Here is a 17,678-nt window from a genome sequence, read left to right as displayed (position 1 = left end):
TATGAAAGCATCCCCATTAATGGTAATGATGTCTGTCTCAAGGCGTTATTTTGCAGCTTTGCTGGAGAAACATTCTTTTCCCTCCAGGCTCATTTTGGGGTAATCCCAACAGGGTTTTTTTTAGGGCTATCCGAGCCCTGAAGAAGCTGTGTTGACCCCCAGGAAATTGCCATGGTGTTATCTTCCCCACCCCAAAAATTAGCTGTATTTTGGCAATTTCCCACTACTAGGAACTGCATGGAGAAGAAAGCCCCTACTAGTCAGTGCAAAGGGGAACGAATTCCAGGGACCCTGAAATCAAATGGGTTTATTACATACGTTCGACTTCAGAAAATGTAGTGTTTTCTGGGGATCAGCAGCAACTCTTCATATGAGAGGCAACAGATACCAACGTCAGGCATAGCGCTGCTGCTTCCTTTTACATCCTTCTCACGCACTCCTGCCCCCCATCCAAAAGAGCTAGTAGTTCTTTCACATGGCAACCCCCTTCAAATGGGAAACGATACGACACCTTGATCCGACCGTAATGGGAGAAGAAAGTACTTCCGCAGCGATTTTCTGGAGGGCGGGGGAGAGGGGTGTTTGAAATAAGTTCGAGAGCAAAAACAGGATGCCCTCCTAAGTAAGTCTGCGAGTTATTGTACATCAGCGTTAGCCATTAAACATCCAAATGCGTTGCCACCACCACCACCAACATTCAAACAAACCCAGGCAGCAGAAGAATTGCATTAAGGACAAGGCTGCAGCTGTGGATCAGCTGCTGGGGGGAGGAGGGGGAGGAGTTTAAGGGGGATCAGGAAGCAACGGAGTGTCTAACACCTCTCTCTGCTATGGCTGGCTAAAGAAAAATCATCATAACCATAACAGGGGGGGGGAGGGGAGAAGGCAGAGAGTGAGGGGGGCGGTGGGGAGCAGCAGCAGAGGCAGCAGCATGAAGAGGAGACCTGGGCCGGGGGGCAGCATGAGGTCGGTGGTGGGCTTCTTGTCCCAGCGGGGCTTGCAGGGGGACCCGCTGCTCACCCAGGACTTTCAGAGGAGACGCCTGCGGGGCTGCAGAAACCTCTACAAGAAGGACCTACTGGGCCACTTCGGCTGTGTCAATGCCATTGAATTCTCCAACAATGGAGGCCAGTGGCTGGTCTCAGGTAAAGCAAACATCCTCCCCCTCTCCCCCCAGTCCATGCCAGCTTTCCCCCACGCCCCCAGCATCTCGCCTCCCTCCCCCCACGCTCACCCGGGGAAGGGGGGGATTGTGGTGGCGTTTCCAGTGTCCCCCCTTCCCCCCACAAGGAACTAGTGTTCCCCAAGGAGGGATCTAAAATGGTTGACAGGTTCGCATCCCATTTTTTGTATTTTTTTTGGGGGGGGGGGCGTGAATCCCCAACAAAGTTTGTAGGAAAGTGTTTGGCACGGGGGGGGGTGGTACAGGGGGTTTATTGCGCGGCGAAGGCGTTGGGAGCCAGCTGGGCTGAAATTGTCAGAGCCCGGTGACATGTCCCAGCGACCAGCCGGGGCCGGGGCGAGTCGGGAGGCGCTGTGGAGCGGGTCACTGACTGGGGAGGGCGGGGGGCTGCTGGGGGGCATTGCGCTGGGGGCTCCGGGGGGGGGGCAGCCCTGCCCTGGGTGAGGGGCTGCAGTGCGGGACCTGTTTGGGTGGGTGGGTTTGGGAGGCGCGGGTCGCTCCTGGGACCCGTTGAGGGGGATGGAGCCGCTGGGTGGATCTCCCCCCAGGCGGGTGCCCTTGCCGGGGTGCGGGCGCTGTCAGGTAGCCGGGGGCGCTGGCTTGACGTTAACCGCTACCCTGGGGAGGGGGGAGAGCGGCCGCGGGGCGCCATGCTCGGGTCCCCCCGGGGCTGCCGCAGGTGCCTTCTCCCCTGCGGTGCTTCACGCCTCGCTCCCCTTCCGCGCGGAGGGGCAGGGAGCAAACTCCAGGCCGGGGCTTTGCTGGGAGCTGCAGGCCTCGCTCTCCTGGGCTCCTCATAGCGACAGGCCGGGGAATCGATGGCCTATTCCGCCCAGGGGAGGGGAGGCCGGAGCAGGCTCGTCCAGATCCTCCCTGCTGGGGCTAGGGGTTGCAGTTCCCTCTATCTAGCCCGAGACTCCCAACCCGGGGGAGGGTCACAGCACCCCCTGGGGAGGGGATCCAGCGTCGTCGATGTAAGGAAAGGGCTGCCTGCAGTCCCCCCCCTCCCCCGAGCCAGGGGTCCCCGACTGGGGGGTGGATGGGAAGGGATCATGGACCTCCACTGAAAGCCAAAACCCTCCATACTGGAGTGTGTCACAGTGTCCCCCCTCCCCCCCAAGACCTTTCTCCCCGTGTGTGGGAGGAGGATCGCCCCCCCCCCCCCCAAGCCAAGCTTCCCAAAATGGGGACATGAGAGATCGGAGAGGAGTGTCACTTCCCCTTACTGACAGTCATGGTTTTCCAAACTTGTGTGTGTGTGTGTGTGTGTGTATGTATTGCAAAAGGTCCTCTACCCCATAGGGCTGGACAAGGGGATTATACCTCTCCTCCAGAATAAAGATCTGCCTCTTTCAAAATGGGGTAAAGAGAAATTTTCCTGCCTCTCTGGCCTTCTGCTAGCAATAATTACATATACTAATGCACATCGTGGGGATTTATGTCTTTTTTGCAGCCTTTGCTTTAAGAATGGATTCTCATTTGTAAGAGTCTTAACATACTTGATGCAAACCAAATAGGAGAAATGTTCAGGATTTTGCCTGGGGACTATCTGATATGCTGTGAACAGTAACTGGAGACACAGGGGAGGGGGGGGGGCGGGAAAGAGGGTATAACGGATGCTTTTTGCCTAGCCATAGTGTATGGTAGCAACACTTGTGCTTGAAAAACCCATTTGACTGGGTTCAATAAGAATCTTTCCTAGGCAAATGCCATCAACTGCTGCGGAAACTAATTTAAAGAAAAATTCTATTCATAATGTAAAAAGCGACAAAGAATCCTGTGGCATCTTATAGACTAATAGACATATTGGAGCATAAGCTTTCGTGGGTGAAGACCCACTTTGTCAGATGCATGTAGAAGTGGGTATTCACCCACGAAAGCTTATGCTCCTATAATACGTCTGTTAGTCTATAATGGGGTAGGCAACCTATGGCATGCGTGCCAAAGGTGGCACGCAAGCTGATTTTCAGTGGCACTTACACTGCCCGAGTCCTGGCCACCGGTCTGGGGGGCTCTGCATTTTATTTTAATTTTAAATGAAGCTTCTTAAACATTTTAAAAATCTTATTTACTTTACATACAACAATAATTTAGTTTATATATATATATAATATATATTAGACTAATAGAAAGAGAACTTCTAAAACGTTAAAATGTATTACTGGCACACGAAACCTTGAATTAGAGTGAATAAATGAAGACTCAGCACACCACTTCTGAAAGGTTGCCGACCCCTGGTCTATAAGGTGCCACAGGACTCTTTGTCACTTTTTACCGATCCAAACGAAAATGGCTACCCCTCTGATTCTATCATAATGGTTAGAAAAGAAAACCTAAATGTGAACAATGAGCCTTCCGTAGAGCTTGTCTACATGAGGAAATTTAGGACCATAACTATACCTCTATAATACAATGGTAACTCCCAATGTAGACATTTACCCTGGAGTAAGTGTGTCCATGTGGCCAGTTATAGTGATATAGTTATGCTTGTAAATGTCTCTATGTAGACAAGCCCTAAATCCACCAACAGCTCAAGTGCCTTTGCTGCTGCTCTTAGCTTTCCTAATCTGTGGCAGAGACACAAATGACCAGAGTGTTTTGTTGCTATTAAGAAGCCTGTAGGCAGCAAGAGAAACTGACACAAATCATGTTAGTTTCACATTGCTGCTGCTTGGAAAAGCCTTAGGATATTGATTCCCACACTTTTTACTAAGGCAACCCACTATCTGCATTTTTTTTTTTAACTGTTACATATATGTGCCCTTCACCCTGTAATCACAACCCTATTTTATGGTCTGGTGAGGAGGAGGAACCCAAAGGGGTGGGATGCATTGGAGGGTGAACCTGCCCCGCATTCACTCCAAAGCAGTGGCTCCTGCCCTGTCAGGCTGGGCCTGGCTCCTCACTGTAGTTATTGTGATCTGGTGCATGGACTGTCAACACTAATCATCCAGGCTTTGTCTACACTAGCACTTTTGTTGGTCAGGGGTATGAAGAAAACACCCCCCTTGACCGACGTAAGTTTCATTGACAAAAGTGCTGCCGCTATGTTGGCTGGAGAATGTTTCCTTTCAACATAGCTACTGCTGCACATTGGTTTAATTATGCCAGTGGGAGAGCTCTCTCCGACTAGCATAGAGTGGCTACACAAGAGATCTTGTAGCAGTGCAACTGTGCCACTGTAAGGTCCTTAGTGTAGACATAACCTTACATTTGGCCATCTGCCCCTCTGTCATGGGGTGCTTGGGCCAAATTTGAGTGAATGGCGTTACAATGCTGGGAGCTGGGCCCAGCACTGCAGGACAGGAACCACTGCTGTGGGGTGAATGCAAGGCAGGCTAACTCTCCAATGCACCTCCCTTCCACACTGGGCCAGGGAAAGTGTATGTTTGCCTAGGCCAGGGCCTAGTGCAGGGATCGGCAACCTTTGGCACGCGGCTCACCAGGGTAAGCACCCTCGCGGGCCGGGCCAGTTTGTTTACCTGCCGCATCCGCAGGTTTGGCCGATCACGGCTCCCACTAGCCGCGGTTCACCGCTCCAGGCCAATGGGGGCTGTGGGAAGCGGCGCCGGCCGCTTCCTCTGTAGCTCATCAGATATTATTTGGTAGATATATTATTGGACAAATAAATGTGAAAGTTTTCAAGCTTATTCAACAGTTTTTTCCCCCTGCTTTTCCATTAGCCTTGAGAGCAAGTTACATTTAAAAAAAATTGAGGTTGATTGACTATATGTAAGAGTTAAGTGTAGCACACCGTAAATTATACTCAATTATTTGATTCCTTTAAATTACAGGGGTGAGGTTTCTGGCGGGTGTGGCTTTAAAGAGGTGAGGTGGTAGAGGAATCCTAACTAATGAACTTTTATTCTTGGGCTAGTAAGCGTTACCTAATGTGTTTTTCAAGCCTTGCTTTTGGGTATGTTTTCTTATTTGTGCATTTGCCCATCTCCCCCCCATGTGTCCCTGTTATCTTTGATAAACACATACTTGTGTTTATCAGTGCCTCCTAGTTTCTTCTGGTTTAAACTGCATCACCAAGAGAATTTCTGGAGGATATTATGGTCCTAGGTTTCCTTAATATTTGTATGCATTTTCCTGCTCTTTTTTCCCTCTCTGATGCTCTCCCCTCACCAAATAATATTTAAATGGCCTGCCTATGATTGTAAATTTTAATTAGAAGCTTGTAGGGATATGAGAGAGTGTTTGGTATTGCACCTCTCATTCTGTTGCCAGGCAAGTCCAAAGGAGTGTGGATCAGAAGCAGGGTAACGAGATGACCTTAGCAACAGTAGTGAAGTATTACCACTTTTTGTTAGGGGAATCATGTTACTAAGTACATTTAAAAAGGGCCAAATTCAGTCCTGGCATAAGTGTGTGCAACTCCCTTGCAAATATGGGGACACTCCACTCTAGATGGTTGGATCAATAGGTTTTGGCAATTGGGATTGGGGGTGTCACCTCCCTGGGGCACTGGTTCCTCAATGATTGGTCCTGGTGTGTACCAGAAGTAGAGAGGATCAGGGAGCTCACTTAGGCTTTGTATACCTTAGAGGAACTGTGTGTGAAGAGCTGTTTAGTCCTTCCTAGCATGCTTGTATAATACTTCGGTGTCCATACATAAGTGATCCAGATGGTTTACAATGCCTGGCAAATATAGTTGAGAGTAGATTTGCTTTCAGCAAGGCTAAATACTGGGTCTGTCTGGATCATTTTAGGGCTAGTGTGGACAATACTGAAAGTTTTTAGGTGGCCTTCCTGCTACTGTCCCACAGTGGCCTCTCATCTCCCAGAATCCATAGTGCTGAGACCTGTTGGATAGGTACCTACTCAGAAGGCATCAGCTGAAGCAGTTCAGGGGAGCACTAATGTATGTGGGGCAAAACTGTAATGGTTCAGATGGCTAATGTGAAGGCAGTGAATGGTTTCTGCTTAAATTTATGGTCCTGCAATTCTGCTAGGAAAGGGTTAAGTTATTTAGTGTAGATGCTACTTAGTATAACACTTTTGAGTAGGGTACAGGAATGCTACCTACCCCTCTCCCCAGTGCTAGAGTCACTGTAGCCTTAGAGTAAGGAGAACATACCGACTGATTTGGGGGTTCTGTTTTATGCTGTGCATATAGAGGAATTGGGATTGTGGGGAAGGGTGCCCACTTCCCAGATTACATACATAATGTATGCCGTACCGGGTCAGACCAAAGGTCCATCTAGCCCAGTATCCTGTCTACCGACAATGGCCAATGCCAGGTGCCCCAGAGGGAGTGGACCTAACAGGCAATGATCAAGTGATCTCTCTCCTGCCATCCATCTCCATCCTCTGACAAACAGAGGCTAGAGACACCATTCCTTACCCATCCTGGCTAATAGCCATTAATGGACTTAACCACCATGAATTTATCCAGTTCTCTTTTAAACGCTATTATAGTCCTAGCCTTCACAACCTCCTCAGGTAAGGAGTTCCACAAGTTGACTGTGCGCTGCGTGAAGAACTTCCTTGTATTTGTTTTAAACCTGCTGCCTATTAATTTCATTTGGTGACCCCTAGTTCTTGTATTATGGGAATAAGTAAATAACTTTTCCTTATCCACTTTCTCCACATCACTCATGATTTTATATACCTTTATCATATCCCCCCTTAGTCTCCTCTTTTCCAAGCTGAAAAGTCCTAGTCTTTAATCTCTCCTCATATGGGACCTGTTCCAAACCCCTAATCATTTTAGTTGCCCTTTTCTGAACCTTTTCTAGTACCAGTATATCTTTTTTGAGATGAGGAGACCACCTCTATACGCAGTATTCGAGATGTGGTCGTACCATCGATTTATATAAGGGCAATAATATATCCTCCGTCTTATTCTCTATCCCCTTTTTAATGATTCCCTAACATCCTGTTTGCTTTTTTGACTGCCGCTGCACACTGCGTGGACATCTTTAGAGAACTATCCACGATGACTCCAAGATCTTTTTCCTGACTTGTTGTAGCTAAATTAGCCCCCATCAGATTATCCTGGAGGTGGATTTTTCTTTGGCATATTTCTCTACGTGGCTGACATCTTCATAGGGGGGGCTGAGGCAAGAAGCCAGAGTTTGACCCATAATGAATAAAGGTCCTTGTCAAGTTCTTTAGTCTTCAATGAGGACAAGTTTAAAGCCTTTAAAGTGTGATTCTATCTGAAAAGTGACTAAAAATGGCATTGTGGGGTTTCATGCTCAATTTGCAATTTTCAAACTGCCAATCTTGCAAACATAATCCAGGATCTGTGAGTTAAACTGAGTTCTTCCCATTTTGCACATCATTACTATTAATAAAGGTTCAGCAGTCCAAATTAGGCCTCTGACGCCTGTTCAATGCCTCTGTCTACAGTGGCACAGGTATAACTGATTGGGATTTTAGTAAACAATTTTATTACACCGGATTTCCCTTACTTCTTGTGGATCTTAGCTGTACTGGTTCAGCAAGTGCTGATATGACCAAAATGCTGTAAAAACTTGGGTACTAATTTAAACCAAATAGATGGGATATCTGAGTACACTCAAGGAGAGAAGTTCTGTTGAGAAGGAATGTGCTATCTTGATATAGTTACTTCTATGAGTAAAACTATACTTCAGGCCAAGAGACATCTGATTTGTAGGAGTAAGGAAAGTGGATGCAACATTTTAAGAGGAGGGGTCATTATGTACCTTTATATGACTCCTCTTCTCATCCCAAAGCATCTTTTTAGGTGCAATACAAGTGTCACCATTCGTTCCTGTCCATGGCTCGTTCCCCCATTAAATCCAGCCTGATAATGTCCCTGCATGCGATGTCCCACCATCTAGTTGGTGGTTAGCCTCTAAGTCAGACTGACCTCTGTTGTTGTTGCATTATTTTCTTTGGCATTCTGTCATCTGTTTGTCTTCTACACTCTTCCCCACCATTGTAATATTTTCTATTGCAGCCAATCCAGCACCATGATTTCTTATCTGCTCTCCTCCTAACTTCATTTATCTTAAAATCATTCCACTTTACACCTGCCATCTTCTGAAGAATTCTCATCTCTCCTGTCTCCAGCATTCTGATAATAGTTTCATTTAATGCAGCTGCTTCTGGACCATAGAGTAATACTGGTTTGATGAATTATCACTTTGGTACCAAACATACTGTTTTTATCAGTTAATGATTTCATCAACTTCTGTGCAACACTTGTAGCTAAAGTATATCTCTGTTTAACCTCTTCCTTGATGGAACCATCAGCACTCATCAAGCTTCCTAGGTACATGTATGATTTTTACTTGTTCTTCAACTTCACCGCAGCTGCATTTCACTGCTTTATGTATTGTCCCTTTTCCAAAATTAAAACCCCTTCATCTTCTTGGCATTTATTGTAATTCCAAGTTGACTACACCGATTTTCCAAAGTAGCAAAGCGTATACTCACTAATTCAAACGTTTTTGCCAGTTGTATGATGTCATCGGAATAAGTAAAGAGCTTAACTCTAGATTAGAGTGCCATGCCCTCCAATTTGCTTACCATTCCTGACCTCCAATTTAAGAACATGATGAAAAGTGATGAGGATTCCATGCCTCCTTGTCTTACACTAAACTTTGACTTGAACCAGTTGCTTAATTTTCTCAGTACATAATTTTCTTTTACAATTGCAGTTACCCTATCTGGAACTCCATTTGATTTTACTACTTTTCTTAATGCTTTCCTCCAAACCAAATCAAAAGCCTTCTTCAAGTTGATGAAAACAGCAAACATCTTTAATCCCCATTCTCTTCTCTCCTCCCCCCCCTTCCTCCCCGTCAACTCTGAGTGTGATCAGTGTAACTTTGGCCTGGTTTGAAGTCTCATTGTTTCGTGCCTACTAGTTTCTCTAAAACTGGACTTGTTCTGTTGACAATTACTTTAATTATTATTTCCCAATCCTGAAGAAAGGATATCCTGCCGATGCAAATAATATAGAGGTCTAAGCTTATTATCAGTACCGGGAAAAATCATAATGCAAGTAATTATCAACAGATTATGACTCAATGGATTTTTTTTTTTAAATAAAACTTCAGAACCATTCGTTTTCTGTCTGAGAAACAGCATAGCAAATATCAACTCAGAAGGAATTTTCATCAAAAAAATTTTCATGGATCATTCAAATCTTCTCTAATGCTACTATGACACTGTAAAGCACTGCCAGTCATACACCTACTAGTTATTCTAACCACCATTTTAGATGGGATGGGGTCAGTAATACACAAACTCTACACTTTAGCTTCCTCTGTGCTGCCACTACATCCATCCATCCAGCTGTGCAACTATAGGTTTTTTTTGGACTTAAACTTTGGTAGTGGGAGTCCCAGTCCAGGAGCACTGGGACTCTTGGACTTTCTTGTAGTGAGCTATGAGAGATTTGCCTTCAGAGAGGAGCTATAAGCTGTACTTCTCAGGCAACTTTACCTGCGAATCTAAAATCCCTTTGCCTTCTTCCACCATGTCCTAGAGAAAGGATGGTCCAGCGGGTAGGGTGCTAGCCTATGATTCAGAGGCCTGGATTCAGTGCCCAGTTCTGCCACAGATTTTGTGTGACCCCGTGGGCAAATTTCTTAGGCCTTGCCTACACTAGAAAGGGTTTGTGGGTATAGCTTTGCTAATAAACACTCCTAGTGGAGATGCAACTTGTACTGCTGAAAGAGTTCTCTTGCTGGTATAGTGTGTAACAGTTTCCCAAATGAAATAAGCTCTACAGCAAAATGACTTTTTTGACAGTATAGCTGCATCTACACTAGGGCTTTTGCAGGTGGAGAGATGCTGGTTAGATGCGCCGGTTTTGTTTCTACTCTTCCCTGACAGTTGGCATAACTATGCCAGCAAAATTTTTCATTGTAGACTAGGCCTTAGTCTTTCATTGCTTCAGTCCCCATCTGTAAAATAGGGAATTGCTATTATCTCCATCTTACAGGGTTGATATGAGGATAAGTATATACTAAAGATAATGAGATGCTCAGATGGTGTCATAATGGAGTAGCCACATATATACCTAAGATATTAGCAATAGGATGCATGGAATGGGCAGGAAATAGGGAGGAGTTACACTTTTTTCCTGAGAAGGGGAACTTGTAGTTGGCCAAATGGAGACCATACCTCCATGATCATGGCTCTCCAGATTGGCACATGTCAATCTGAACCCTACTAGGTAATCCATATTCTCTGTACCAAACTTTAGCTGGTCTGCAGGTGGCTGTGGATGGGGTGGATGCCCAGAAAGGCTATTCAGAGGTTTGCAGGGGAGTGTTGCATATGTCTGGGAGGCATAAAGGGGAGTTGCAGGGAACAGGAACCCATTAAAGAGAAGGGGGTGTATAAAGGCGACAGGGAGAGGGAATACATGTTGAACTCTCAGTACTTGAAAGTGTTAAATTGTAACATGGATAAGACTCTTTCCCACTGTATATCCCATCCAAATTGTAATTCCTCCTCTTCCGAACACATGCACTAAATGTACAAAGTTCTGCAGCAGGGAAGCCCTGCTGTGCAATGCTTATGCTTGCTTGGGTAACCTTCATAGCTTCTGTCAGAGCAGGACTGAATGTCTGTTGGAAGTCAAAGGGAATTTATTTTACAGATGAACATTCTGAGTGTCCGTGATATTGTGTCGTTCAGGTGGTAAAATGTGAACTTAGGTTGATGGGGTTGTAAATGTTGCCTTACTTGGTGACGTCCTTAACTCTTAAAGATTGCATTCACAGGAAATGCACTTTTTACAGAATTAACAGAATTTGTGGGAATCCTAGTTGATGGTAGTCATGTTTGAGAACTAGGAGCATTAGGGTAAGGTAGGCATGTGGTGGTGGTTTTACAGTCTTATGTTGTTCCCACAATAGAATATTAAATTATATTTTGACTCTCTAAAAAGCCCTCTTACAATGTACATCTCAAGACATAGCTGATAGAAGTACAGTAATGTTGCTGATCACCTCCCCTACATATTGAAGGCTTGAGCTAAACTGCTGGTGTGCTGGCTGGTGACAACTAAAAGACATGATTGTCACAAACAAGTTGATACTTTGACAATAACTCTGATCTCTGAAAAGTAACCAATTAAAAGTGTCAGTGTCTGCCAGGTTTCTTCAGCTTAAAGACTTAATTTAATGTATTTCAATGACTGCCTCTTGCATTTATCTGAAGCCTTCACTTATTAATTACTCACTCATCTAAAACAGCTGGAGTGTACACGTGAACTTCCTGTGCCACATTTCCAGCCAGCAAGAAAGCCAAGCTCACATCAGTTTCCAATAAACTGAAGTTCATTTATAATTAATCTGGACATGTCACTTATTTGGCATCTCTATTCCTAGTGATTATCAAACACATTACAAGTCTATCATATATCATCAGCTTGCACTGTGCAGTACAAAAATAGAAGAAGGGATGGTCTCTGTCCCTAAGAATTTACTGTATAAGAAGTGTTTGAATACTGCTGTGCTGTTTAATAGATTTTAAAAGGATTGCCTTAAGACACTTGACTTAGCTGAGAAACTAGTAACTTAAGGCACATTCAGTATAACTCAATTCCATGAAAAAATTTCTTTCTGTCACTAAAAAAGCTTTAACAAATTTTATTATATTTAATCTTTTTAGTGTGTGGGTTTTTTGTTTTTTATAACTCTATGCATTTGACTTTGGTTTGATTTTATTATCCAAGCAATCAGCTTCATTTTGGTTATAGTCTGTTTCACTTTTGGCCTATACAATGGCCCAAGTTTGCTGTGTTTTGGGCTTCCAGTTGTGCAAGGAAATGTTAAAATGTTGTTTTAACTGAATTTTTTCTATATGTAATGACTCGTCTAATCTCCAATATAATTTGTTGTTCACATATAAAAATCACCAACTAAATTTATTTTGAGCCTAACTTATTTGGCTGTTCCTTTAAAAAATACTTTCTTATCCAAATCTTCAAACATATACTTTTCAAAAGCATTGTATATTCAAAGGGCATTGTCAAATTCTATTCTGCCTAAGTCTAATAACTGTTTTACTACTTCTTTTTAGAAGTTTGAAAACCAGCTAATATTTCTTTCCTTGCCAACTTTTGCCTTATCTGTCTGGCAAATATTTGAGTGTATTTTATGGATGGTTTACTGCCTTTCAAAATGGTGACCAGGTTAATGGTCAAAAGTACAATGAGCTGCGAATAAAAAAAAATGGTTTTAAGCCCATATTGCTCTGTTGATTGCCACTATTAACCGACCTGTGACAGGTATTCACCACAGAAATACATTTTTTACCCTTTACAAGTCTTTAATTTAACAGCAGGTTGAGAGGGCATGCTGATGCATCTGTATTCAAATCTTGATATTTAAATTGGGCTGGCTACAGAACAGGGTGTTATGTCCATATGTGAGGTTCTTTTGGTCCCTGCAGGCTGATGGTGTCTGTATATGCTGAAAGAATGTTTGTTTGTTTTTTGTTTTCAAAAAGAAAGTATTTAATCTTTTAGACTTAACCTACTGTCTTCTCTGCATTTCATAAATGATAACCAAATGTCCAGGTGTTATATCTTGATGTGAATAATTTTGTTCATAACTATTAGCATATCCAAACCAATGGAGGTGGAAGGGGGGGGGGGGGGGGGCTGTGTGGTAAACTAATCTGGATCCCAACAAAGCCTGTGTGAATGTTGACAGTGTTAAATACCTTACTTCTCTTTTCCATTGGCTTACATTTAGTTCAGTCTGTCACACAGGCTTCCTTTCCTTTTTTGTAGGAGGGGATGACCGCCGGGTCCTGCTTTGGCATATGGAACAAGCCATCCACTCCAGAGTCAAACCAGTGCAGCTGAAAGGGGAACATCATTCTAACATCTTCTGCCTAGCTTTCAACAGTGGTAACACAAAAGTGTTCTCTGGAGGTAAGGGAGGAAAAGAAACTTAATTTAAGGAAACTGGATTATAAACTCTTTAGAATAAAAACAATGAGCCAGATCCTATCCCTCACAAAGACCTATTGGCCTGCACAGAACTGCTCTAAATTGGCCCCTGAGGAGTCCCCTGAAATGGGAACATTTTTTATTTATTTATTTATTTATGTTGCTGAGCTGGCATAGTCTGCTCTATGCCATTGCTCCTGACCCCTCCCCCAACCTGGCATAGGAGGCCTAACACTCTGAGACTTCTGGAAGATATCATTTGGTCCAAATCAGCCCTTGGAGATTGAAGAAGTGGATAGATGGCTAAAAGCCACCTTTGCCCTTCCTTGAGCTCTGGCTCAGCTAAGGAGCAGGCCCTCCAACAGAATCGTCTCTGACTGTTCCACAAGTATGCATGGAATACTGAGCTTTCATTATAGGTTGCCAGTTCAAATTTAGAACAGGTTAGTAGTGATCAAATGCTGTTACCATCTGATGGCTGTTCAGTGGTCTCTGAAATGAGCTTGGGATCTCATTCCAGCTTTCAGTGGGCAGATGCCTACATTGAAAAACCACCAGCACACTTGGCACTGATTGGCCCACTTGCTGATAGTCTTGCTTCACTTTGGTGGTAAACTGACTGTTAAAACTGAACAATTTTCATTCTTAAAATTCAGGATTGAGGTATTGGGACAGAAGCTGTGTGGCAGAAACATGTACTTGATCTGGAAAAATATATAGAAGACTGCAGTCTCTAAAATTTTTGGTCTGACACCTTTCATCAGTACTAGATTTTCCCCCCCCCCCCCACACACACACACTTTTTTTTTTTTTTCAGAGAAGAGGGGAAGAAACATGTTTTAATGAATGGATATATGCATATGTATCAAAATCCATGCAGAGCATTCCTTCTACAGTCTGAGACCAGTAAAGAAGGGAAAGAAATGTGTATCCTTCATCTGCCCACCCTATGATGTAATTAAGTTTGTTTCTTTTTTAGCATATTTTTGGAGCTCTTGATTTCCTTCTCCCACTGAGATTTTGTGAACTTTATAGTCAGTGCTGTAAACTAAGTCTCTTATCTTCTCTATTTTATTTCCCTTTATAAAAGGCGCTAAATATACTTTATAAAGTGGATTCATCCTTGAAAGGTCTGATAGAAGTGCAAGTGTAAAGGTTTTTCCCTATCCAATATAATATTGCAATTTGAATTGAGTTGAAGTTCAACCACAGAAAATCAGATTATTTTTGCAAATTGAAAAACTAAAATATGGAAACTTGATTAAGGTGAGTGTAACTGTTAGTTCATACTCACAGTGAAAGAAGAGCTCCCCCTTATCATGAAAATGTTTGACAGTGTGTTTGTTATGGATTGACGCAGGTTGCCAAAACAAATATATATTTTTCACTTTATATATAGTCTACTGCCCAAAAGATCTCAAAGCATTTTGTGTGTATGTATACAGGTAGAGATTATAATATCATAGTACTTCTAGAGCAGTGGGCAGCAGCTGGGTGGACAGTGCTCTGCACAACAAACTTTGGAAAGGAAACTTTGGCCAAAGACACCAGGCAAACCCTGCTCCTACAAAGAGTGCCATGGAGCCTTTAATGTTCAATGAACACAGAGAACATGAATGGTTTTTAAATACTCATAGTAAACTGTATTGAACTCAACTTCATACTTTGGGTGAATGAAAAGCTGAACTGAACTTGTGGTTCCATGGAGTCCCACTAATACAAATCTGGGGCTTCGACTACCAAACCACCTTCTGTATATGCTTTATTCCATCCCCAGAAGTATAATTGAATAGAACAGTGGGCATTTTCTGGTCTTTCGTTGTCATAACCAGTGTAAAAGGGGAGATGTTCCAAATGAAGTGGAAGAGTGACACACACACACACACACTTCTTACCAAATTAATCTCCACAAAGGGTATGAATTTTCTTTAAATATCACAGTAAAACCAAGTTATTGTAAACCCTACTTACCTGAATGGTGGTGACACTTTTAACAGCAAACAACTACTAGGGTGCCATGTGTAACCCAGTCAACTTGTGGTCCTGGCCACATCCCCATCTTTTCCTCCCACCATAGCAACAGAACCAGAGATAGAGGCAAGTCATGGCCACTTTGTATTCTCCCCCCTCCCCCCCCCCCCCCCACTTCTCTCTTCCTCCTCATTCTGCTCCTGCAGCTTGTGGTGGGAGGGGAAAGCAGGTTCCTTAATATGTAGGAGATTGAAGTCAGCCTGATATGATGGCTTCCTCCCCAGTTCATCTGTGTATATTGGGTGGAGTTCGAAGTCTGTGGAAAAACTAGGCCAGATTCATCATTGGTGTAATTTCATAGAAATCAATGTGGCTTTATTGGATCTAAACTAGGCACTTTGTGTAAATGGCTTGATTAAGGGACCATGGAAAAGAGCCACTACACAGTAATCTAAGGGCGTGTCTACATGTACAACGCTGCACCAACTCCGAGAATGGCAGAAGCTGTGTCGGTAGGAGAAATGCTCCTGCTGACATAGCGCTGTGCACAAAAGCACTGATGTCGGTGTAACTTATGATGCTCAGACAGGTGGTTTATTCACACCCCTGAGCAACACACACAATGCCGGCATAAACTGAAGTGTAAACATAGCCTAATGCTGGCACAGTAATGGTTGTTCTGTGTCCTCATTTGCCAGGAGCCTCTAAAGAGAGTTTGTGGACATAGGAAAACACTTCTTGCCTCCACTTAGCTACATGTAAACTTATTTCTCATGTTTATTCCATGGAGCAAACAGATTTAAACATGTACAAGATGAACCAAAATTTAGAGTCCTCCTTACATTTAAAATGCATATCAATAAATGGATTTTTGTTCCTTCTGAACCCTTGTTCATTCTCCTGAACATCACATGAGCTTCACTGCTTGATAGCTGGCATCATATTTACGGGATGGATAGATGCACTTAGACTAGGGATGAGGTTCTTTGGTTTTTATTTTATCCTTTCTTCATTCCACTGCAAATGAATGGTAACTGCATGCATAATGCTGTGTTGAATCTTTCATAAACCGAAGAAGCTAAACCTGTATTTGCTAGTGTTTAGTATAGAGAAGGGAACAACCTTCATTACTAGAAATTGGGGATACCTGGAGGGACCAGGATATTTTTTATGGATGCAGTCCCCTTGGCCTGCAGTTGATATGGACAGTTTGACTTGCATTTAACGAACATGATCAAGGGAGGCTATCTGATTTTTAACATGAAAATAATTGTGGTCACAGTAGTGTGTGTGTGTGTGCACACCTGCATAACAGTGATTGTAGCCCAATATGCTGTCACTGCAGCAGCACTGAGCATTGTTGTACTAACATGCAGAGTGCACTGGGCTCACAATTCAAATGCTAAAACTATGATAGCATCTAGTTTGCCCTTCCTCTGATGTAACAGCTTAAGCAGTTACATCTTTCCTTGTGAATTGCAGTGGGTATAAGTGTCTCTGTAGGAGACCTGAACCTTCTCATCATCACCTTCTCCACCCATGCATGCACTAAAATTTTGGCTCACTGGTCAGAGCATTATCAGCAACACTCCTTAATTAACTAACTGAAGTATCTGAGCAATGTGAGGCATGCCTTATTTAAGACTTACTACCTCTACAGCACTCTTCACTCTTCTAAGGCTTGGTGCTTTAGACAACAACCAGAAATTGACCCAGAGCCTCTGTGTAGACGAGCAGAGTGCTGACCATTGGGCAACCAGGCTGGTCATCACTCCACAATGCTTTTGTTTTCAAAATGGAAATTACAAAACCTTTTTTTCTTCACTATAAAGTTTTAATGACCAGTACGTGATTTTAAGTGTTTATATTTCTCTTTATAGGCAATGATGAGCAAGTTATACTCCATGATGTTGAAAGGTAAATGCATAGTTTGTTTCCACTGCTGCTTCAGCTTCATAACCTTAGTCACTGGAGGCGTCCAAACTGATGGTCTTTACTTTTCTTCTAGAACATTTTAGCCCAAAACGTACTGTCTTTATAAAAAAACAAAAACAAAAAAGGTGACATTTTGAAGTAAAAATATTACATTGTGGGGAGGTTTTCCCTTTGGTTTCATGTTATTTGGGTGGGCGGGGGGATAGGTACTCTTATGAAGACAGTAGTATGTTGCAAATGGGGAATTATAAAGTTGAAGGGCCACATTTTTTAAAGGTATCGAGGCCCTAGTGGGATTTTCAAAAGCACCTACGCACCTAATTCCCACTGAAGTCAAGGGGAGTTAAGTGCCTAAATACCTTTTAAAAATCTGGCTCCAAGGGCCCAGTTCCCCAAAGCCTTGCGGTTTTGGTACAAAGTGAGTGTAAAATCCTACAGGTGTAAATAACTACACACGGTGCAAGGCATTGGTCATTCACACCTATAGGATTTTACACCCACTTGATATCAGAAGTACGAGGCTGTGGGGAATTGTGTCCTAGAAGTGATATGGTGAGATAACATGGGTAGAAAGGTTATCCAAAGTATATTTTGACAACATAGTGTTACCCTGTCTAAATATCAGAGTTGAACAATCAGGATAGTAAGTTTCTTCTGATCTGGATTTGATTTCTGGGGTGCAACCTTTGTGGG

General features: G+C 43.4%; 1 protein-coding gene across 1 annotated transcript in view; it reads left to right on the top strand.

Annotated features, from left to right (window-relative positions):
• Positions 1 to 921: 921 nt before the first annotated feature.
• The window catches only part of DCAF5 (DDB1 and CUL4 associated factor 5), a 103,452-nt gene continuing 86,695 nt past the window's right edge, over positions 922 to 17,678 (top strand). The window contains exons 1-3 of the mRNA XM_054026507.1: positions 922 to 1,145; positions 12,918 to 13,061; positions 16,931 to 16,967. Coding sequence (XP_053882482.1) covers positions 932 to 1,145; positions 12,918 to 13,061; positions 16,931 to 16,967 — 395 coding nt within the window. The 5' untranslated portion in view covers positions 922 to 931. The remainder of the gene's footprint in view (positions 1,146 to 12,917; positions 13,062 to 16,930; positions 16,968 to 17,678) is intronic.

This window comes from Malaclemys terrapin, chromosome 4 (genome assembly GCF_027887155.1).
Source record: "Malaclemys terrapin pileata isolate rMalTer1 chromosome 4, rMalTer1.hap1, whole genome shotgun sequence".
Taxonomy (NCBI): domain Eukaryota; kingdom Metazoa; phylum Chordata; order Testudines; family Emydidae; genus Malaclemys; species Malaclemys terrapin.
Note: the sequence above shows the minus strand (reverse complement) of the source record. Positions and strands in the feature narration are given on the sequence as shown.